General features: G+C 59.9%; 1 protein-coding gene across 1 annotated transcript in view; it reads left to right on the top strand.

Moving 5' to 3' along the window:
• FBRSL1 (fibrosin like 1) overlaps positions 1-22,647 on the top strand; it is a 99,091-nt gene that overhangs the window by 40,219 nt on the left and 36,225 nt on the right. Inside the window, exons 4-5 of the mRNA XM_046641012.1 lie at positions 5,978-6,076; positions 8,383-8,418. Coding sequence (XP_046496968.1) covers positions 5,978-6,076; positions 8,383-8,418 — 135 coding nt within the window. The remainder of the gene's footprint in view (positions 1-5,977; positions 6,077-8,382; positions 8,419-22,647) is intronic.

The raw sequence follows: 22,647 nt of genomic DNA, 5'->3' as shown, positions 1-22,647 counted from the left end.
GCGAGGCCCAGGCCTGGGACCTCCCACTGTGAGGGCTTTGGGTAGACAAGACAGGCCGTCACCCCCCTTAGCTGTGCCAGGCACCTTCTCCGGGGTTAATGGAAGCCTTTGAGGCCCATATGACACACTGGACACCAGGGATCTGCCTAGAAGGAGTGGGGACTGTGGGGAAGGGGCTCTCATGGGGGAGTACCACTCAAGCCTCTCAGTCCAGCCAGCAGGGATGCCTTTAGGGCCACATGCTTGACCTCTGGCTGAGTCCCACTCGAGGGGGCCTCTTGACCTGGGGGTGCATGCAGGAGTCACCCTGAGGGGCTCAGGGAAGTCTGTGAGACCCAGACCCACGATGACCAATCCCTGGGAGACCCAGGGGTCCTTAAAGCTCGCCAGGGGCACGGTTTGCACAGCAAGTTCCCTGAGAGGAAACTGGGGTGCTGTGAGGAGGAGAGTGGAGGCTGGAGTGGCCAGAGGAGGGGAGCCTTCACTGCAGGCCCGGGTTGCCATGTGGCCCTGGAGCAGGGAGGTCGGGCTTGCACACACATGTGTTTGTGTGTGGACCCGGGATGGGGCACCTGGGCTGCTGGGAGCTGTGCTCGGTTTCTGCAGGGGCGTTGTTGAGTTGTCCGTGGGGTCCCAGTTCCCTTCTCACCAGACGGTGGCCCACCCGACTAAGGCTGGGGGTGGTTGCTGTGCTTGGCCAGTGCCTGGCGCCTGCCTCCCTCCCAAGGCTTGTTCCCTGGCTGGTCTGAGAGCCTGTGCATGGCCTCTGCCACAGCTCCCGTCAAGATTCCCAAGGGTCCTGGGGGGCAGTCTGGGTACAGGTGTGGAGGCCAGGTGGATCCCTCCTTATCCAGGAGGCAGGCACAGTCAGAGTGCCTCCTATCCCTGGGCGGGCCAGGCACTGGGGGAGGAGAAGCATGGGCCAGGGCCCAGAGCTTCTGAGTGTCAGCCCTGTCTGAGTTCATGTGTGTTCCTAGGAGCTCCAAGGGATGGCACTTGTCAGTGGGTAAAACTGTCTGATGGGACGTGAGTGTATGACTCACTGGGGGCTGCTGAGTACACTGTTCAGGTCGTGTGCTGCACAGCTCACAGGTGGCATGTACATTTGCTGAGGTGGTTCGCAGGCACGAGGCAGTCGAGTGTGCTTCATCTGCATGGGAGGTGGGGGAGGGGGCTTTGGGGGGGAGGGGTGTCCTCATCTGTGCCCCACTCCGGTTAGGGGTCTCAGCAGGGTGGTGTCGGGAGGGCTAGGGCAGGTGTCGGGAGTGGTGATGGTTGTGTCTGGGTGTGGGCTGAAGAGGCTGTATAAGAGGTCGTGTTGTGGAGGGTATGTGGGGCCCATCTAGGGGGCACTGGGCAGGTGGGGTGTCTCCTGGGCTCTCCGTGTGCCTGCGTGTCTGTGTCCTGGTGAGTGCTCGTCTCTGGAACTCTTGGTGTGGGGCTGGGGTCTCAGCAAGCTTGCTCACTGTTGGGAGCAAGGGCCGCATGGGGCTCCTTGGTGGGCCCAGGGCGTCCCAGGTATGAGTGGTTTCCTGTCCCCAGGGGAAGGCACCTGGTGTGCAGCCTGGGGGGCAGCCTGTGGGCACCGCTGGGCCCCACCTCTTGGGCCCCTTCCCAGCAGCAGCCCCTGGACTGGCCACCTACCCCTCCACAACCACCCCCCCCACACACACACCCTGCCATGAGTCTGATCACCGAGTGGAACCACATGTTGCATGTCTGCAGCTCAGGTCACTTGGCAGCTGGCCTGGGAGCAGACACTTCCTCCTGGTATGTGCAGCGGGGCCCCACTGGGGCGCCCTGTGGCAGAGGGGTCACGGGAGAGGGGCAGCCGGGGGAGGGGTCACAGGAAGGGGTTCTCCATGGGCGAGCTGCTGTGGCCTGTTACTGCCAGAAAGCTCAGGACCCCAGGTTCTTCTGGGATACTGCAGTCTAAGAGTGGCGTCCCTAACCCCACTGGTCTGATAGCAGTGCCCTAACCATGCTAGTCTAAGGGAAGTGTCCTCTCCCCACCCTGAGGCCTGTGACCTGACCCTGCCAGGCGGAGGGCTTGTTCTGGCACTGTGCCACCTTGTAGGAACCACTTGTTATGTGTTAGGGGTTCTGCACACTGGTGGTTCAAGTGTTGGTAGCTGAAAGGAGCCGCAGTGTATTTACTATGGAAGCTACAGGTGCTACATGTTGGGGCTCCCCCCCAGGGAGCCCCACTGCTCCCTGCTGTGCCATCCCCCACTCTTCCCAACAGCCTCATGACTCACCTCCTCACCCTTCAAAAATGTCACCTTCTCAGTGATACCCTCCCTGGTGACCCCATAACTCTTCTCTGCTGTTGTCCCTTCTTAGCACCGGTAGCCATTTGCTGACCACAAGCTGGCTTCTTCCTGGTAGGCTTCAGGAGGGCAGGAACTTGTGTCTGTTGTGTTCGCTGCCCAGAACAGAGCCAGCTCATAGTCACTCAGTAAGCATTGAGTGGGTGGGTGGACGAATGGATGGATTGATGGGTGGATGGGTGGGTGGACGGACGGATAGTGGATGGATGGGTGAATGGGTGGATAGTGGATGAATATATGAGTTGATGGGTGGATGGGTGGATGGGTGGGTGGACGGGTAGATGGATAGATGGGTGGATGGATGGATGGGTAGATGAATGAATATATGGATTTATGGATGGATGGGTGGATGGGCAGGTAGATGGATAGATGGGTAGATGGATGAATGGGTAGATGGATGAATATATGAATTTAGGGGTGGATGGGTAGACGGATGGATCAGTGGATAGATGGATGGGTGGATGGATGAGTGTATAGATAAATTGATGGATGGGTGGATGGTAGATGGATGGATGAGTGCATAGATATGGATGGATGGATGGGCAATGGACAGATGAGTGGATGGACGGGTGGATGGATGGGTGGATGGTAGATGGATGGATGAGTGGATGGATATGGATGAATGGATGGAAGGATGGATGGACAATGGATAGATGAATGGATGGACAGCTGGATGGATGGGTGAATGGATAGGTGAGTAGATGGATGGGTGAATGAGTGGATGGATAGGTGGATGGGAGCGCAAGGCCCAGGGATTGGCATCTACCCTCCCAGGGCAATCAGGTAACCCTCTGGCCTGGACGTGGACTTGAAGGCCCAGGAACTCTGATCTTGTCTCTCCAGCTCCAGCTGGAAACGGAGGCATGGCATTCCTGGCCTCCCAGGCATAGCTGGCCAGCAGCATTTCTGAGAGCTAGGAAGCAGGCAGGGCCACAGGACAGCCAGACCCCAGCTTGGGCTGTTTGGGTTCCTGACCTGGGGACAGATACAGGTGACCAGCCATCCAAGTGTGTCTGGGATTTGGGTGGTTTCCAGGACACATGACTCAGTTTTACAGGATTTTCTGGAAAATGGGGCTTTCAGAAGTAAAACCAGCTGCCTAAGGAAGGATGACAGACACTAGACTGCCTCTCCTACAGGACACCCCCAAAGAGTCAGGATCCAGTGTCCTCTCTGGGGCCCACCTCAGAGAGGAGACAGCTTGTGTGAGTGTGTGAAGTGGAATACAGCATTCTCCGTCCTCACGTTTCACCTGTGTAGGTTGTAGTTCAGCCCCTACTTCCCCTTCCTCCTTTCTGGGTGTCCTTGTGCAGTGAGCAACCTTCACAGGTGTACATGGCAGCCGTGCACTGGGCCTCTCCTGTCCCTGCAGTGTCTCTAGGTCCAGGCTTATTCTCCTTGGGCAGCAGTTCTGCCCCAAGCCTGATCTGAGCTGATGTCCCCCAGCAGTAAGTACGGGGCTCCTGGGGGTGATTGGTAATGATCAGAGCTGTGGGTCTCAACTGGAGCCATACCAGAATCCTCCAGAGGGCCTGATGACACATGGTTTGAGTTTCAGATTCAGCAGGTCTGGAGCGGGGCCTGAAAACATGCATTTGCATTGCTAATAAGCTCCTGGTGCTGTTGCTGCTGCTCCAGGTACCCCCGTTTGAGAACTACTAGACTAGGGCCTGTGGCTTCTGCAGAGACCCCCCCCCAGGCCCCCATACTCTGCTTTTGGTGAGACTGTCCAGAGGTGAGACAGGCCTGTCCCATAGGACACGCAGAGCCTAACTGATGACAGCAGTGACAGCTGGTGGCTTCTCGGTGCTGGCCCTGGGCTCAGGCTCAAGACAGAGCCTCATCTCACCCCATCACGTGTGAGGGGCTTGATCAGCATCCCCATTTCACAGATGAGGAAACTGAGGCTCGGGGATGGGCAGAAGAGGTGGCACTGGCCCAGAGTCTGTGTGTTTGACGCTTAGCTGAGCAGCACGGAGCCAGTGAGGCTGGCATCCCACCGGCTTGTGATGTGGGGGCTCCTGCCCAGAGTGTGGCTGGCACACCTCTCCGGAGGCCCTGCCCCCACCTGGCCCTGCTGTGATCAATGCTGGTTCTGCATCTTCTCCTTTATACTCTGCCAGACACACAACGTGGGGCCCGTCGCTTTTGGGGGCTGTACCCCGTCTTGGGTCCTGGAGTGGCCCTGGGGAACAGAGACTCTGAGGGGCTGCCTTGAGAGGGGCTTCTGGCTGAGCCCGCCGTGGGATCTGCAGGAGGGGCTTAGGCCATGAGGGGGTCTCCTGGGGACTCAAGAATATTCCGGAGCATAGCCAGTGCACCCCACTGACCATCCTGACCTTCAGTCTCAGTGGACTCTGGCTGGAGGGTGGCTGGGCATGGGGGACAGGGCCACGGGCTGGAGCTCCGCAGTGGCTCTGATGTCACTATCCTGGTCCTGGGGCAGGCTCTGAGCACCCCCGGGCTCTGAGCGCCACCAGACTCTGAGTGCACGGGCTCTGGGCTCTGATGCCTGGGCAGCCAAGAGGAGGGCAGGACGCCCACACACTGTCCCCTGGGACGTCAGCAGCACTGAGGGCAGGGTCACCAGCCTCTGGGCTGCGTGCTGACTGAGCACCACAGCCTCGCTGCCCCAAGGAGATGGCCGACACACAGACGAAGGTGTGGCAGGCAGTGTGCGCCCAGACATCACTGTCGTGGACGACAGAGCTGCAGGAATGTTCTGGAGCAGGAGGGCGTGGGATGGCAGACTCCAATGGGTCCTGCGGGGAGGGCCTGGAGGGCGGTTGGGAGTTGACGAGACCTGGATACGAGGCCGATGTGGTTCAGGGATGGTGACGCAGGACGTCGGGGTCGGGCTGTGAGATGGGTCGCCGCCCCGCAGCTTGTGAGGTTAAAATTGTTTCCAGACAAAGAGAAAAGGATGAGCAGGATTCTGAGTCCACTCCCTACATTGCCACTTAAGTTCTCTGGGCCTTGGTTTCCTGCTCTGCGAAGTGGGCAGAGTGTCTGGTCAGGGCTCTTGTGTGAGAAGCAAAGAGCTGAGGACCAGCCCGCAGTGCACCTAGGCCTCCGGAAATGCTGGCCAGTACGTGACATAGCAGCAGCAGTCCTAGTGGGGTACTGTCCACTCCCTTCTGCAGATGGCAGAACCGAGGCCCAGAGAGGTCAAGTGATGACCCTAGGTCACACAGCAGGGAGTGGCAGGGTCATACCCAGCTCTGCAGCCTTGACCGCCTCCCTGGGACTGTGGTGAAGACTGAAGGAGGCTGCGCAGGGAGGGCTGTGCAGTACCCCTGGCCTGTCTTGCAGCCCGTGACCAGCTCCCTGGTGCAGTGGGATGGGCGAAGTGGCCCCCTGGCCCTGTGCCCCCTGGGAGCCTAACTTGAGGAAAGGAGGACAGAGCTAATAGCAGTTTTATGTCCTTGTGTGCTGACCATCCTTCTGGGTATTTCTTCCCATTCTGAGCTGTGAACGGTTAGCTCTGCCCCACCTGCCCCTCTCCGGGTTTCAGCTCAGGGCCCTGGGGTGGCCCAGGACTCAGTGGGGGTGAGGAGCCTGGCTGTGCTCCTGCCCGCCCTGCAAGGAGGCCCCACGCTGCAAAGGGGTCAGGTCTGTTTGCTGAGCCCATCTCTCCCTGTCCCCAGATGAAGGTCGCAGTGTCCAGAGGGGGCGACAGTGACGATGACAGCTTCCATGAAGCCCCCAGCTCCCGGAGGAGCAGCTCTCGGGACCAGCTCAGTGACGTGAGTACCCTCACCCGCCCGCCCGCCCGCTGGGGCGGAACATTCCTGAGTCCTGGCGACCTGCTCCCGACCTTCAGCAGACACTGCCAGCCATTGGCTCAGGGCCCGAGAGGCTCACATGAAGGCTTTGTGTTCGCAATTAGCGTTTTGCCTTCATTAAAACGTGATTTTTCACTAATTAGGACTTCCCCATTAGGAGTGATTTAAATGAGGAACACAATTAGGTGCTGGCAGGAGCCTGTGGAGGAGGCCATGCAGGGGGAGGCCCTGCGTCCAGCAGGGGCCAGCAGAGGCAGGTGCTGGGTGGTGCCCGCACAGGGCTGCGGGTGGGGAGGCAGGGCTGCGGGTGGGGGGCAGCAACTCCCACAAATGTGTCTATTAAAAGTGGCAATGGTGGTGCTTCGGGCAGGGCAAGCGGGTCTGGGGACTGCAGGGAACATGCTGGAAGCCTTGTCGGCTCGGTGGGGGTGGGCATGGGGTGTCCGTTGGTGTTGGCCCACATGGAGGTAGGGGTGCCCTGCTGAGGCACACGCCAGCCTGAGTCTGGGGACAGGCCTCAGTGTCCTGGAAGACAGGTCCCTGAGCTTAGGATCCTGGGGGCAGGAGGGGGCCTCAGGCCCCGTGTGGAGACTACCTGGGCGATGTGCAGGGGCTCCCACTTGAGATTTGGCCAGAGATGGGCAGGCTAGGTAGCCCTCCGGGGCTCCTGGGTCCCCCTCCCCACAGGGAGGTCTCAGGGCCCAGAGCTTGGAGGAAGGGGATGGGACAGGAAACACAAGAGCTAAGAATGGGGGCGGGGGTGCACAGGGAGAGTGGGGCCCCAGGAGGATGGAGCCCAGGGAGAGAGGCTCAAGGGTTGAGGGGCCCAGGGGAGGAGGACCAAGGAGGAGAGGGGCCCAGGGGGAGGCTCTGCCCCAGAAGAGGCCTTTGTCTTCCTTGACCCCTAGCTGCAGAAGTGGCCACAGAGCAGAGCTGGGTTTTCAGCAGGACTCACTTGGATGTGTCATCTTATCATCATTTAAATGGACCTGGGGGAGCTGCTGGCTGAGAGGCGGGAGGAGGGCCTAATTACCCGGGCCGGCGGATCTTGCCGCAAGATGGGAAGGAGGCTGGTAATTGTCTGGGGCCACGGTTGCCCCAGTCCCAGCTCCTCTAATTGCCGCTGGGTGAATGAGGAAGGTTCCAGCACAGCACAGGCAGCTGTGAGGGCACAAGCTTGGGGCATTTATGGGCCCCCACCCTCTACCCCACTGCAGGGCCTAGGAGGGGCCTGCCAAGGTGAGCTCTGCCAGCCGTGACCCCCAGGAGCCAACCTGGGACCTGGCCAGGGTCGGCCTGGGGAGGGAAGGGGTCCCATAGCTGCAGCCAAGGCTGGATGGGGATGCTCCGTACAGAGCAGAGCGTCCCAGCCTCAGTGGGAGGGGCCCCCACTCCCCCTGTGGTCACCTACCCTCCTGGAAGAATCTTTGCCTCGGGACCTTGGCTCCCACCCAGCTCTGGACCCTGGTCTGTGGGTCCCACACACCTCAGACAGGCTCTCCTCCCTGCCCACCCAGTCCCCAGGTCCTGTCTCCGCGCCCTGCCTCCACGGCTCTTGGTCCTCTCCTGCACCCTGCCCCACCAGCCTGTCCTCAGGGCTCAGCCCTAGGAGCTGCAGAACTCCCAGACCCACGTCCTAACCAGTTTCTCCCATCAGATCTGAAATGCCCATTCGAGCTGGAGGGAGCTCCATCAAGCACGATCAGGGCCACCCTTACAGGACCCCCCAGGTGGCTGCTGACCTCCAGGCCTCAGCTCACCCTAACATCATGGGCTCCAAGGTCGCTGTCCAGCTGCTCCTCCAAGAAGCCTTCCCTGAGGTCCCCTGACCCTGTGACCCTGGGAGGCTGGTGGGTGGCAAGGGCAGGCCAACCTCCACTCTGTTCCGTGGCCATGTATAGGTGGAACCACATGTGGAAGACGGGACTGGGCCCTCTGAGAGGGGCCAAGCCCACACCCGGGGGGATGCTGAGCTTTGCCCACCTCTCTGTTGGGCTGGGCCACGTCTCCTGGGTCTCAGGGGGACGGTCCTGAGTAGGGGTCCTCAGACACGGCCACAAGGCTGTTCGGGGCTCCATGAGGCTCACTGTGTCATCCTCCCCATGGCTTCAGTCCCAGCCCAGTCCCCAGGGCCCGGAGGTTACAGCACCTGCCCCTGGGTCAGGCACTCGACCACTCAGGTCCTGGACATAGGGGGTGGTGCTCAGAGTGGGGCTGGCATGGGGGCACAACCCCTTCGTTGACTGTCCTTCCTTCCTTCCCTGCAGAGCTCGGCGCAGGCGGTCTCAGGCAGAGGCTACTCCGTAAGTCTCCCACCCTCTGCTGTCCACGTCCTACACACCCGTCCTCCGGAGCCCTGACCCTCCTGGGCACTGCCCCCCAGGCTGGAGCCCTCACAGTGGTCCTGGCCCACAGCAGCAGGCTAGAAGAGGGGTTTGCACAGGGCTGGGGATGGGGCCAAAGCAGGTGGAAAGTCGGAGGGAGCGTTGCGCCTGGGGTCCTGCCCACGGGGGAGACAGCTGGCCCTACAGCCATGACCTCTGAAGAGTGGGGGGCAGGGCGGGACCCTCTGCCTCTGGGTCCTTTCAGGCGGCACTTGGAGTTGGGGGGGCCATGGGCTCAAAGCAGCCACCCGCAGCACCCTGATGCCCCCACACCATGCTCTGCTTGGCCAGAGAGCCTGGTGCTCAGCCTGGCCAAGGAGCAGGAGGGGCTGGCCTGCTGCGGCCAGACACTCCAGCTGTGCGAGGCCACCCTCCCTGCCCTAGCCCTGCCCCCTCCTCACGACTTTATTTCATTTCCTCTTAAGTATCAGGAGGAATGTTAATGACACGATAAAACCCAGAGCTCCATAAAAGCCATTTCTGCAGATTTATGGCTGATTCAGCTCGTTGCGGGGTGGGGCCTGGGCTCCACCCGCCTCATCCCACAGCCCTGATTTACTGGAGTGCCAGGGTTCCAGGGCCTGAGGGGCCGGCTCCCTAAATCACAGCCACTTTTTACAGGGTGTGTAATTAACCCATTAATTCCCTGGGGTACAGGGCCAGCCTGGATCCTCAGGCCCACCCCCAGCTGCCCTGACCCTGGGTCTGCCAGCCAAGCTCGCTGCCTTCGGCTTCTAACCCAGGTCAGGCAGTGTCTTTGAGGCTTTGGCCTGGCTCAAACACTGTGGGTGGCGGGGGTGATGGGTGCCACTCAAGGGGTGTCTTCCTGCGGACTCTGCCCTCCTTGGGCGCCTTCATGGTCTCGTCCATCCTGGCAGTTGTGGTCGATGGGCCCGTGCTTCTCCTCCCTCCCACGAGCCTGTGCAGCCCCCACACCACTCCCAGGCAGCGACCACTCCTAGAGTTGACCGTGTTGAGCGAGTGGCCCTCTGTCCAGAGCTGTGCCAGGACCGGGCTCCAGCCAGGAAGAGAGCAGGCTGCTCTGCCAGTGGGGGAGGCAGGCATGACTCGTGGTGTGACGCAGGCGGGTGGGCATTGCTGGGACCGTGACGGGGACAGTAACGGGCAGAACACCCACCAGCAGGTGGGCCAAGGGGCATGTGCTGGTCCCAGGGCCAGGCCCAGGGACGCCCCCTTTGGAGCCTCCTGCCATGTCTGGGCCCCCAGGGCGGCTGGGGTCTCCCTGCATTGAGCTTCTTGCCAGAGCCACTGGGCTGCCCCTCTGCTTCCACATCGCTGTGCGTCATCCATGGTCTTCTCCCCAAAACACTGCTTTGAACGTTTCCTGGAGGAGAGTCCATAATTAACACGCCAGCTGCTTGCCACTTAACCCCATGGCCGCTGCAGAGGAGTGACAGATGGTGGCTGGGAAGGGGCCCAGCCTGCTGCTCAGCCCCGGGGGGCCCCAAGTGATGTCTGCAGACGGCCCTAGGTGTGCATGCTGAACTCTGGCTTGTGCAGGCCCGCTCATTAGGCCCTGGTGTGAGCAACTGTGTCCGCTGGCGCCTGACGTGTGCTGGCAGGCACCACAGGGCGTGCAAGGTTCACCCAGCCCCTAGTGGTCTCTTGTCCAGTTGGCATATGGTTGCAGGTGGGAGCTGGGCCCTCTCAGAAGCAGAGGCCAGGTGGAGGCTATCTGGCCCTGGCTGGAGGAACTGGAACTGGCCTTGGTGACCATTGCCCAGCAGGAAGAGGGGCAGGGCTGGGCAGTGCTGGGGCGGGCAGGTGGCCTGGCCGGGGGACTGCAGAGAGCTGTGAGCTCAACACCCAAATGTCCACATGTACCGGGTCCCCCGGGGCTGCATGCAGCTGTGGGCCCTGCCAGCCAGGGGGATGGGGGCTGCACTCAGGACGGTGATCCCCCCTCCAGGTCAGGACTTCGTGGGGCCTGAAGACGCACAGGTGCCCACTCAGGTTGGGGCCCCTCTGTGCACATATGTGCGCATGCGTTTATGCATGTTCCAGGGCGGGTCTGTGTGGCATTTGCATGTGCCTGCCCTGCATGTAGCTTGTGTGTGGCTCTGTGAGAAGGGAGCATGTGTTTTGTGTGGACACATGTCTGTCACACGTGAGGTGTGTCTCTGTGTGGCTGTGTTGGGGCTGTGCATGTTGCACCTGCTAGTGTCATGCATTTCTCTCTGGGCTATCAGCATGCGTGTCTGTGGATGCAGCAAACATGCGTGTATGTGCACGTGGGAGTGTGCCTGCCAAGTGTGGAATCTGTGTGTGAGTGTATGTCTAGGAGCCTGTGTCAGGATGTGGCATGGGTACATCTGCTTGTGGAAGACTGATTCTGCAGGCGTGCCGTGTGTGTGTGTGTGTGTGTGTGTGTGTGAGAACCGTGACCACAGGGCATCGTGTGTGGATGTGTAAGTGTGCCCCAGTGCCCCTTGCCACCTGTGTGTGTCTGCAGTGGGGTCCTCAGGCCCAGCAGGGGTCACACCCTTGCCTCTCCCCGACAGCATCCCTAAGGTCAGTGATATGGGCATTTGTCATCTGACCTGGTTTATAGACGGTACTTAAAGTGGTTTAATTTGCTGAGATTTGTCCCCAGCAAATCCCTAATTATTGCTCATCTTCAACAGCTTCAGTCCCAAAAGCTCAGTGTGGCCTCCCCAGCACGCCATCAAATGTTCGTTAGTGCCATAAAATTAGTTAGAAAGTAATTTTCTTAATTTGGCTGCTTGCAACAAGGACATCACGACCCATCTCCCGCTGACGTGGGGCTTGGGGGTTTCCTTTATTAAAGAGAAATAAGGATCTAGATGCCTGCTGAGGCTTTGAGGCCAGCCCACCCTCCATACCCCAGTGCACAGAGTGTTCTGGAAGGGCCAGTGCCCGCAGAGGTGGACGACCTGCCATGAGCCCAGCGAGTCTCAGACGGCCTGGGGCGTTGGCTCCTCTTGTCCTCACGGCCACCCTCCAAGCTGGACGATGACCCTCCAATCTCTAGATTAGGACACAGGCGCAGGGGTCAGAGAGCCCCCTGCAGGCACCCACCGCCCAGAGGGCCTCTGCTCAGGGCTGTGCTCTGAGGCGAGACCCTGGCAGGCAGGCCACGCCGCTCTGGACGTGCCCGGCATCCCACAGTCCCCTCCGTCCCAGGCGTCCTCGTCAGCCTCAGTCATCAGCAGGAGGAAGCCTGTCCTTATGTCCACCAAGCCCTCTGCCTGGACACCAGGCCCGAGCCTTCAAGCACCTCCCAACCCCTCCCCGCTCACCCATCACGCCAGGTCTTCTCAGCTGAGCTCGAAAACCTCCGCCCCTTCCCTTGGCTTGAGCGCCTCAAGGTGTGAAAGGAAGGTGCTTTTCTTAGTCCCTCCCCCTTCAACAAGTACTTGCTGAGAGTCAGCTCTGCCCCAGGCACCAGGGCTGGAGAAGAACCGGACAGCGAGGTTCCTGCCCCACGGGGCACACAGTCTAACAGAGAAGGTGGCAAATAAAGCAAATACACAGCATCCCTACTCAGGGGCGGGGGCTCGTGCTGACATGTGTACACACACATCCCTGTGGCCCTGGGCCACCACTTCCTCCTGGAAATGGTTGTCATGGCTCAGGCTCCTCACTTGGACTTCCTGGCAGGAGGGGCGCAGCCCTGCCTTCTGGGGCCCCAGGTACGAGGCTCACGGGCAGAGTCCAGGTGGGCCTGCGCTGAGGGTGGCAGAGAGGTGGCTGCCTTGGGACAGGGGATGGAGCTCAGGTGCCTGGATGGTCACCTGCAGACCACTTCCAGCTTTGCCCCCGTGAGCCGGGGACAGCTGTGGTGAAAGATGGGTGCGGCTCGTGGTGGGGGTAAACTCAGCTGCTCGTGAAGCGTTGGACAGCGGGTGGGTGGACGTGTGCAGTGGAGCCCTGGCCAGCTGCACTCTTGGGCGAGCGGCTGGGGAGGTGCCCAGGGGCTCCTGAGCCTCCCTGAGACCGGCCTGCCCCACACCCGCCACCAGGATTGGCTCGGCACTCACAGCCTCCAGCGCCCCCCGAGTGGCAGAGCTGTCTGCTGCTTGGCTAGCGTGGGCCTCTGTTAACCTGCTCCGCACTGTCAGCCCAGGGCGCAGGCTCTGGCTTTAAGAGACAGGTTTATGACATCCATTACCCTGCTCCTTGGGCCCTTCCAAGCGGCGGTAATCTGTACAAAAGCAATAAAAACCCGCCAGCCTCTCCCTGGAGTCAGGGAGCTGCATTCTCCTCCCGACCTCTGAGCACAGGACAGTCCTTAAGCCGGCTGCTGGGGATGTGGCCACTACTTGGGGGATAGCAGGGCGCACCAAGCATGGTGTCCTTCTCTGTAAAGTCAGCCCCAGCCTGCACCTGGCCTGCCTCTTTTCAGAGGGTCCACTGTCCACTCACTTGTCCATCTGTTTGCTCGTCCATTCTTCTGTCCATCCATCCTTCACTCAGCCCACCTCACAGGGGGCCTGGGGTGTAGCATGGCCCACGTTTATCCAGTTGAGAACATAGAAGTCCTTCCTATGGGTTGGTAAGGAGCCCTTATGGCTCTTCCGGTTGTCCAGCACCTCTCCTGGCATGGCTGGGGGCAGGGGGTGTCAGTCCCAGCCGGTCAGCGCCACCTGCTCCCCAGGCGGTTTTGCGATATTTTGGACATCCAGTCTTGGATATGTCCGTGGCTGTATATTCCTAGGAAAGCAGACCCTGATGGGGAGATCGACGTCGGGGGTTGGCCTTGGGGTCTACGCCTGTGGGAAGAGGGGCAGGAAGGGACAGGCTGCAGGTCCCAGGACAGCTAGAGTGCCCTTCGTTGCTGTCCCAGATGAGGGGATGTGGCATCAGGAGGGGCTTGGCTTTGAGGGCCTCTGCTCCTGAGCCTCCCCTGGGCGAGTGCTGCGGCCCCCTCTCCCTGCAGCTGGGGGCGGGTTCCTCCTGCAGGGGGCTGGGTGGTGCATCACTGCACCTCAGGTAGAGCCAGGGCAGAACAGATGTAAACAGGATGAACAGGTGACCTACCCAGTACCTTATGGTGGCAAGTGCTAAGGAGAGAAATAAACCAGACAGAGAGGGTGCTGGGTATAGGGGGAGGGGTGCTGGTATAGAAGGGGAGGGTGCTGGTATAGAGAGAGGGCACTGTGTGTCGGTGGAGGGGTGCTCAAGGACTTGGGCTTATACCCAGGGCGAGCAGGCTCTGAAGGGAGGGACAGTGTCTCACAGGTTCTGCCTGCTGGGGCAGTCCTATGAGCACATTTCTGCCCCTCGTCCATCTGTGGCCATGCTCTCCAGGAAGCCAGGTCCTCGGCCCCTTTCTCTGCTGTCCCAGACTGAGGTAAGCCTGGCCAGGATGGGGTGTGTACCCAGCATAGCAGGACCACTCACCCTCCCTCTTCCCCTTGGGGCCCCAGCCTCTGGGCCTGTCCAGGGTCCTGGGGACCCACCTTCCCAGCCAGAGAAAGCTCCTGCCCCGCCCCTTTGTCCTGTGGGATGCCACAGGCCCTTCCTGACAGGAGTGTCCTGTGCTCCCTTGGAGGCCCCATCTGGCACCTTGGCCCTGCACTTGCATCACTCCCTCATCCCTGCGTGTGTTCTTCAACTCATGGAGCAGCGCCCGAGTGTATGCTGGGGTGGGGAGGCCATGCCAGAGCCCCCACTGGTTACAGGTCAGCCTGGCACAGACCTGGAGAGCTGCTTGCCCCTCCCAGTCCTGGGCACCCAGGCCCCCTGGTATCCCTGGGCTTTGGGCAGTGAAGGGTCAGCACCTGGCCCAGCAGGATGGCTCAGGCTGCTAAATATTCTGGTTCCCGGCTCTGCTGCTCAGGAACACGTGCCGGAGCCGCCTCCAAAGGTCACGTGTGGCCCCCCGGCAACGAGCGGGCACAGGGGCGGCAGAGCCAGATCCCACATGCCCCTGCCCTCCTGGAGGGCCACACTGCAGATCTGAGGTTCTGCAGAGCCGAGGAGCAGCTGGGCCAGCGCCTTGGGTGGGAAGAGGAGGAGCAAGAAGCTGGGGTGCCACCTCGGTGCCTCAGTGTCCTCTGAAAGGCTGGAGCCGGAGTGCCCCATCCAGCTGCAGAGGAATAAACAGGCACACAGGGCGTTTGCTGTTACTGCGCCAACTCACCCACTCCTGCACCGTAGTGTGCACGTCGCTGTCGAGCTCCATGTACCTGTGACAATGGTGTTACCAAGGGCCGTGGCTCTTGTCCACTGAGGACACAGCAGAACAAGTCTCAGGGTCTCTGCCCTGGTGGGGAGACAGTGGGAGAAAGCAGATCCATCAGTGGCAGATGCTTCCAGAGAGTGCTGACCGCCATGGGGGGTGCCTGGGGACAACTGTGCCCCATGGTCAGGGGTGGCAACCCAGGAGGAGCCAGCAGGGGAAGTCAGGCCGAGGGCAAATTCACGGAGGGGTGTCAGTGCCTCAGGGAACCAGAGAAGGAAAGAAGGAGTCACAGGAGGGTGGGGGGCCTGGCCAGCTCACAGGGCTGGAAGGGAAGCAGGCTTCAAGCAAGGCTTGTCCAGCAGCCCAGACACATCCAGCTCACTGGCACTCCTCCGGGCAGGTCACCCCACGAGAGCTCTGGGTGCTGTCAGCAAGGGCAGACTGGGTTCTGGGAGGCGCTTGGTGCCTTGGGGTGCAGTTGTCTGGGCTTTGAAGGTGACGGAGATGTCAGCCCAGCCCCGTGCATTTCTTGTTGTCTGGGCAAAGGTTGGACTTCGTGTCAGGAGAGCGTTCGTTTGTGAGAAAACCTCAAGTCTCCATGGCATTTTCTAACTGTCTTTAAAAGCACCCCTATTATTTTATTTCAAACTGGTGGCAGGCCCACAGAGGAGGCGTCAGCCCACCGCAGATGTAGGAGCTGAGGCGCACACGCCAGCCCACCTAGTGTCCCAGAGCAGGTGGCTAGAGAATGTCCCGCCAGTGAGTGTGGGGCAAGCATTCCGTGAGCCGCGGATTTAGACCCTGTGGTCACTTTGCACCCTAGACGGCCTCCGCACCCCTGCCCCCAAAAGTGCTGAGAGGTCCTTTCCTCCATCCGATACTGAGTCTCCGGCCTCTGCACAGGGCCCTGCTCCCCCACTCTCCGTACAGACCGCCTGTGATGTTCGAGAAACCACTGCCCTGTTATGGGCAGCGTGTGTTCTAGCTGTCACATCTCACTGCCTCATGGATTCAGCTGGCGGACCCTCCTGCCCCTGTGATCACTGGGGCATGTTGGGCTGGGCTGGGCTGCAGGCTGCAGGGTGGCCTCATTCACACGCCTGGCCCCTGGGTGGGGATGGTGAGACCCTCTCCATGGTGGCTCAGGGCCCCCGTGGGGTCTCCCTGTGGGGTCATGGGACAGCTTGGGGCTCCCAAAGGCCAAGGCAACTGTGGAGCTGGCACAGAGCTACTGTGCCACGTTCCAGTGGTCAGCACACCCACAGGCCACCCCAGGTCCAAGGGGAGGAGAAAGGCCTCAGCTTGCAATGGGAGGGTGCCTGAGATATGCCCGCTGAGATGTGGCCGTGCCGCCTCTCCATCATCCCTCGCCAGGCCGAGTGCTCTTCTTGCTTGTGTATCCGTCGTCTGTTGCTGTGTAATGAGGTACCCCAACTTGGTTACTTAGAATGGTAGCTTTCGTCATGCCAGTGTCTCAGGGCCAGGAGTTGAGGAGCACCTGGCTGTGGATGGGAGGTCCCCTCCTCTCCCATGAGCCTCTCCAGATAGCAGCCTGCAGGCAGGTGTAAGGCCAAGCCTTGGACAGCGAGGTCACTCAACAGTGTCCTCTTGGCTGGGAATGCACACAGTGTGGACTCCAGGAGAGGTCATGGGGGCTGCCACAGCCCGCTTGCCAGTGGTGGGCCCTCCCCAGCCTCCTCCATGGAGCCCCCGCCATCTCTGGACACACCCCTGGACCCACTTGGCCAGCCCGCGCCCTGTCCTCATCACATGGGGCAGCCACAGAGGCAGAAGGCGGCCAGCATACTCCTCTCCCCACCTGGCCTGGTGTGCAGGCAGCCCCTGCTGTCCCTCCAGCCTGGGGTCACCTTGGCTTCCTACCCCCACCAGCCCCTGGGCCTCCTCGCCCCTTGTGTCACCTGGGCAGCCCACTCCCTGTATGTGGCTGCTGGTCGAGGTCCCCAGGTGGGCCTGCCTCCCACCCAGAACCTAACCAGGAATCACTCCGACACGCTGAGACCCTGCCCCTCACAACAGCCCAGGCCAATTCAGCCCCACCCCCTGGAGCCCTCGGCCCACACACAGCTCCAGGCAGCATGAGCCACCGGACTCCCATCCAGTCAGGTGACCAGGCCACAGACCTGTCCTGGAGGTTGGGCACAGATGCTCTGGACAAGCCCATGGGGACCACTCAAAGCAGTGGCCACACATGCCAGGAGCCACAGCTGGAGGCGGGCAGGCCGGGGAGCACGAGGTGACAGGGCTGGGTCACCAGGAGCAGAGCCCAGATCCCGAGTGCCCTCGGAAGCTGAAATTCAATTAAGGGGAACAGGCGGGGCTGTGGGACACAGAACGTCAGGGATTAATGTTAACGCTGTTCTGGTTAAGACTTTTGTGTTGATAAATAATTCATAAGGCAGTTAGCACTTTGAGTCTGACAACACGAGAATATATTAATTTCGAGTCGACTCCTCGAAAGGTCAGCTGTACGCTGTGGGGCTGGGGCTGTCCTTTCTTCATTCTCTGACACAGGCTTATTAATTATTCCGGCCTGGCGAGGGCCGCATGGGGAGAGCTGCTAATGAGAAAAAGGCAGAGTGGGTTTGATGTCTGACACGCCATCCATGGGTGTGAGGAAGAAATGGGCTGAGGCCCTGGTCAGGCCCCTGAGCCGGGAGCAGAGGGTCCCCCCTGACCCCAGCAGCTCAGGTGCAGTCAGGGAGGGGTGGGAAGAGGCAAGCAGGGACCCCCCAGCACGTGGTCCTGAAGTGGTGACTATAGGCCGTCCCCAAGGATTTGTGTAGCACTCACAGTGGGCCAGGGGCCACTGCAGGCCCCGAGGCCAGAGGGTTGAAGAAATTCAGAAATCCCCGCGCTCCCGGGGGACCGTGGGAAATGAAAGACCTAAGGAAAACGTTGGTGTGTCCAAAGGGCACCCAGGAGATGAGCCTGGAGGGGAGTGTATGGAAGTGCACCATCAGCCTCAGGGTCCAGAGGTACCATTCAAGCAAAGACCTAGAGGTGGGGCCTCTTGGGGTACCTGGGGGGACGTCCACTCCAGGGGGAGCAGCACACGCAGGCCCAGGTGGGACCCTGCCTGTCATGTGTGCATGTGTGCACATGTATGACAGTGTGTGCATGCCAGTGTGTGCATGCCTGTATGGCTGTGTTTACACATGTGTGTATGTTGGTGTGTGCATGTGCATGTGTCTACAGGCCTGTATGTGGACATGTGTCTGCATGTGACAGTGTGAGTGTGTACACATGTTTATGTCAGTGTGTGCATGTGTGTGTCTGTGTGTGCAGATGTGTGCCTGTATGTGACAGTGTGAGTGTGTGCATGTGTTTATGGTGGTGTGTGCATATGCATGTGTGTGGATGTGTGTCAGCATGCAACAGTGTGTACACGTGTTTATGTCAGTGTGTACATGTGGGTGTCTGTGGGTGTGTGTGCAGATGTGTGCCTGTGAGAGTGTGAGTGTGTGCATGTGTTTATGTTGGTGTGTGCATATGCATGTGTGTGTGGATGTGTCAGCATGCGACAGTGTGTGCACGTGTGTATGTCATCGTGTGCACATGTCTGCAGGTGTGTGCATGGACATGTGACAGTGTGAGTGTGTGTGCCTCATGCACATGTAATTACAGTCACACTGCGCCCCGTGGGGGTGAGAGGCAAGGTCAGCTAGGGGCTCTGGGGGCCTGAGGAGACATGGAGACAGAGACGGCAGGTTTGCCCTGGGAGTGATGATGTGGCTGCTACCATGTCACCAGGAGTTGCACTGCTGGTGGGAGCAGATGGGGGCACAGAAGGCATGGGGGGGGGCAGGTTCGGCCCATCTGGGGGCAGTGGATTTCCTCGTGGGCTGGGTGGAGGCTGCAGGGGGCTCAGGGAGCTCCCCGAGAGGATGGAGCTGCGCCAGCTGCCATGGGAGACAGCGTCCAAGGGCAGCCAGCAACCAGAGTGCCAAGCCATGTTCCGTCCAGCTGGAGGTGCTCTCCACGCCTGCTGTCACAATGTCCTGTGACACCCTTCATGGTGGGGGACCTGTAGGCGCCACAAAGAATTAAAGGGCAAAGAATACCATGCCCTTGAAGAAACTGACAGGAAGAGGAGAGTTGTTTGGGGAAATGACACCTGTTCAGGACACGAGCGTCAGGCCTGTGTCTGCCAGCAGACAGGACAGGTCCTGGCGCGGGCCCGAGAAGCAGAGGCCATGGGACACTCCCAGCAAATCCTCATCCCTAACAGGCACACTTGGAGAAGTGACCCACAAAACAGCATCCAGTTCTCCTTGATTCTGTGGTCACTGCAGCTCAAGGAAATTAAACGTGACTTTGTGTCTTTCATAACAGAGTTAGGGTCAAGTCTCCGGTGGTGCTGTGCAGGTTTTCAGCTCTGACAGAACCTTCCAGAATTGTGTGAGGTGCTGAGCGGTGCTGTGGGAACGCCCAGAACACCTCTGGGTGTGCCATCCCCTCGAGATCCCGAGTGGGGAGGAGGGTGGTATGGCAGTTCAGACCTGGGTGCTCAGAGCCCAAGTCACCCATCCCTTCATTCATTCCACGCCCATGTCCTGGTTCTGTGTGTACCAGGCTAAGCCATTCATTCACTCACTCATTCATTCATGCCATGCCTGCACATCCTGGTTCTGTGTGTACCAGGCTAAGTCATTCACTCACTCACTCATTCATTCATTCCACGCCTGCACATCCTGGTTCTGTGTGTACCAGGCTAAGGTCATTCATTCACTCACTCATTCATTCATGCCATGCCTGCACATCCTGGTTCTGTGTGTACCTTGGGAACGAGATCTTTGTCCTCAGGGAACTTGGGTTTCAATGGGACGAGACTGATGATAAACAAATTAGCAACTAATTGAAGATGGTTGCAGGGTACAGTCAGGGTTGAGTAGGCATGGCCTAGGCACTGCTCCACGCAGAACCCAGAGAAGGATGAGGAGGACAGGTCTGGCAGGGGCAGCAGGGCAGGTCACACGGCAGGCATGGCAACGGTCGGAATTCTGTTCCAGATGCTCCTGAGATTTTAGGGGTTAGGAAGGGTGGCTTTTTCCATGCCAGCTTCCCCTCTGACCAGGCAACAGCTCCACCCCAGACTCCCCACTGACCTGGAATCGTGCACCTGCTGCTCATAAGCTGTGGTGTCCACGGTGAGAGCTCAGGAGGACACCCTGGGGGCAGGAGGCAGGGACACCAGCCCCCTTGGCTCTCAGGGCCCCTCAAAGCCCACTGCCCAGCTGCGGGACTGTCTCTTATCAACTGGGTGTGGCGACCTCTGCGGGACCCCTCAGAGCTCTACCACTGCCCACGAGGAGGTCACAAGATGGGAGGCCACCCGAGCTCCCTCCTGTGCCCGAGGCGCAGTGCATGGGGTGGGCATGGGCTGCAGGGCCCCAGCCCTCCTGGCCATGAGGGGCCATGGGGCCAAGCGGGTGAGTGATTGGCCTCTCTGGGCCCACTCTGGGGGAAGGACCCTGGCCAGGGTGGACTCTGGCCCCATCCATCCTTGCTGTCCCCACCTGTCATGGGTGACGGCAACTCTGCCCCCCAAGTGCACCTGCCTGGCCCCAGCTGTGCATCTCTGCTGAGTGGTCTCACTCACTGTCGGCTCACGGAGGCAGTCGTGCTCGGGCAATTAGGCTGCAGTAACTTAATTGCTCGTTAATTGGGTAATTAGTGCTTTGTTTTGTTTTAAAGCCTAAACACTTGTAAAAAGTGAGTCAGCTGAGAAAAGAAGAATGGGATTTCAGGATCCGTGTCCAGTGATCGTGCATGCTTACTCAGGCTCCGCTGTGACTCAGGCCAAGGTGGCCAGGGCCCTTTGGGCGTGGGACTGGGGCCTCTGTCCAGTCTCAGCTGCCATGAGGGCATCACCAGTATGGGGCTCTACTCAGATGGGCCAGTTAAGACCACAGGTTCTAGCCTACTTACCAGCTCTCCAGCAGTGCCCTTGGTGGGCTCCCAGCCATCCTGCCTCAATTTCCCCTTGTGTAAGCAGTTGGGTCTGTGGAGGGACTGAGTGAAGTGTGTAGAAGCAACAGTAGTGACAAATGCAGCGTCAGCCCCCACCAGGCCCCCGCTGTGGCTTCCTGGGCCTCTGTGCCAGTAGGATGTCAAAGGCTCCCTCTCCTGCCCCCCTCCTGCCAGCCCTATAGTCCCAGGGCTGCCACCCGGCAGAGTCCAGACCCCTGGGTCTGGGCTCGGCTGGGGTCTGGAGCAGGCGGACAGTGAACTCAGGTCCCAGACCCTGCTCACTGGCCCTATGGCCATGAGCAAGTCCCTTTACACTCTGAGCCTCTGCCTTCTCATCTGTGAGATGGACCCGCACCCAGTGAGCACCGGAGGCCACGGCTGCCACCTGGAGCAGCGCAGCCACCCTCGTGTGCAGCGTGACTGACTCTTGCAGCAGTTGCTCACGGGAACCAGCGCCAACCAGCACTGCAGACGCGATCACCTGACTGATCCCACAGCCTCTCTGTTCCACAGATGAGGTGATCGAGGCCCCAGCTCCGTGCTCCTAGCACCCCCACCCACGAGAGTCCCCAGGGGAGGGCGAGGCTAGGCGGGCGTTCACTCGCCTCCCTGGGGTAGGCAGCCCCCAGCCTCACTGTGCCCAGGCTCTGCCTATCGAGGGGAAAGGGAAACCTGGCTGAACCCCCTGGCCACTGCACGTCCATTTACGTGACTGAGGCGGGCATAAACGGATGAAAAATGGCCTTCTCAACATGACTCCTCCAGCTGCTCCCCCACCCCAGGCCTCCCCCACGGTGCCTCCTTATTGTAGCTGACTCGCTTGGTTGACATGTGTTCTCCCTCCTGATGGAGCGTTTGCAGCAGAAACAGAGGTGAGCGCCTCGCACCTTCAGATCCCCACGGGTGGGCAAGGCGGTTGCTGTGTGCTCAGATGGCAGCACCTCTTTTCCCTCCCATAGTTCTTCCAGGGCAGCTCCCATGAGCACAATGTTGAATAAGCTGGAGCATGTGTACTGAGACCCGCTGAGGGCCACAGAGACAGGAGCCCCAAGCACGATGTACTGTCAGCACAGCCAGCACCCCTGGGCCACACATGTGGGGACATGTGGCCCCGTGGCAGGTTACCTGAGTGCACAGGTGCCATGCACACAGATTGGGACCTGGTGGGATGCCTAGGGTAGAGTGCCCATTGGACAGGATGCCCAGGTGCACACATGTGAGAGCCCTCAGAGCATGACTCGACATGTCTGGGCATGCACGCATGGCACACATAAGCTGTGAGAACACAGCCAGCGAACACTGCCCACACTGAGGACTTGAGCCGCCTGAATTCCGCAGTGCCCCCTCCTCTCTGCTCCTCTCCTCCCCACCCCCATGGACATCTCTGGGGCAGGCCCCACTGCTAGAACATCTGATAGGAGCAGCAGCTCAGCGGCAACGTCTCCCTGTCCATGAATTTTTCATGCCTTTGTTTGAGAAATGGGAGACAGGTGACCTTCTTCTGAGCTCCACTGTGAAGCAGTAATTAACGTTCACACTGAGAGAAGAAAAAGGCACGTTTCTGTTGCTGCTGGACGACCGTGTTGATTTGTATCTCCTGATTGTGGAGGAGGATGAGCAGCCCCCACCCCAAGCAAGTGGCTACCCAGGTTTCTGGAAGAGGCCTAGTGATGGAGGCCAAGTTCTCCAGACCTCCTGTGCAGGTGCTCCTCAGGGAGCAGGACACTGTCAGGTGAGAGGTGTCTGTTCCCACACCCTATGGAGGGCTGAGATTCGACCAAGGGCTGGTCAGGTGATATGAAGGAAGGGGCTAGGGCAGATGATGGTGATGGTAGTGATGATGGTGATGGTGATGATGGTGGTGGTGATGGTTGGTGATGGTGGTGATGATGATGGTGATGATCATGCTGGTGGTGACAGTGATGATGGTGACCATGATGGTGATGGTGGTGATGGTGATGATGTTGATGGTGCTGGTGGTGATGATG

Source organism: Equus quagga, chromosome 15 (genome assembly GCF_021613505.1).
Source record: "Equus quagga isolate Etosha38 chromosome 15, UCLA_HA_Equagga_1.0, whole genome shotgun sequence".
Taxonomy (NCBI): Eukaryota; Metazoa; Chordata; class Mammalia; order Perissodactyla; family Equidae; genus Equus; species Equus quagga.
The sequence above is the reverse complement of the archived record's forward strand: the minus strand, read 5'-3'. Positions and strand labels throughout refer to the sequence as shown.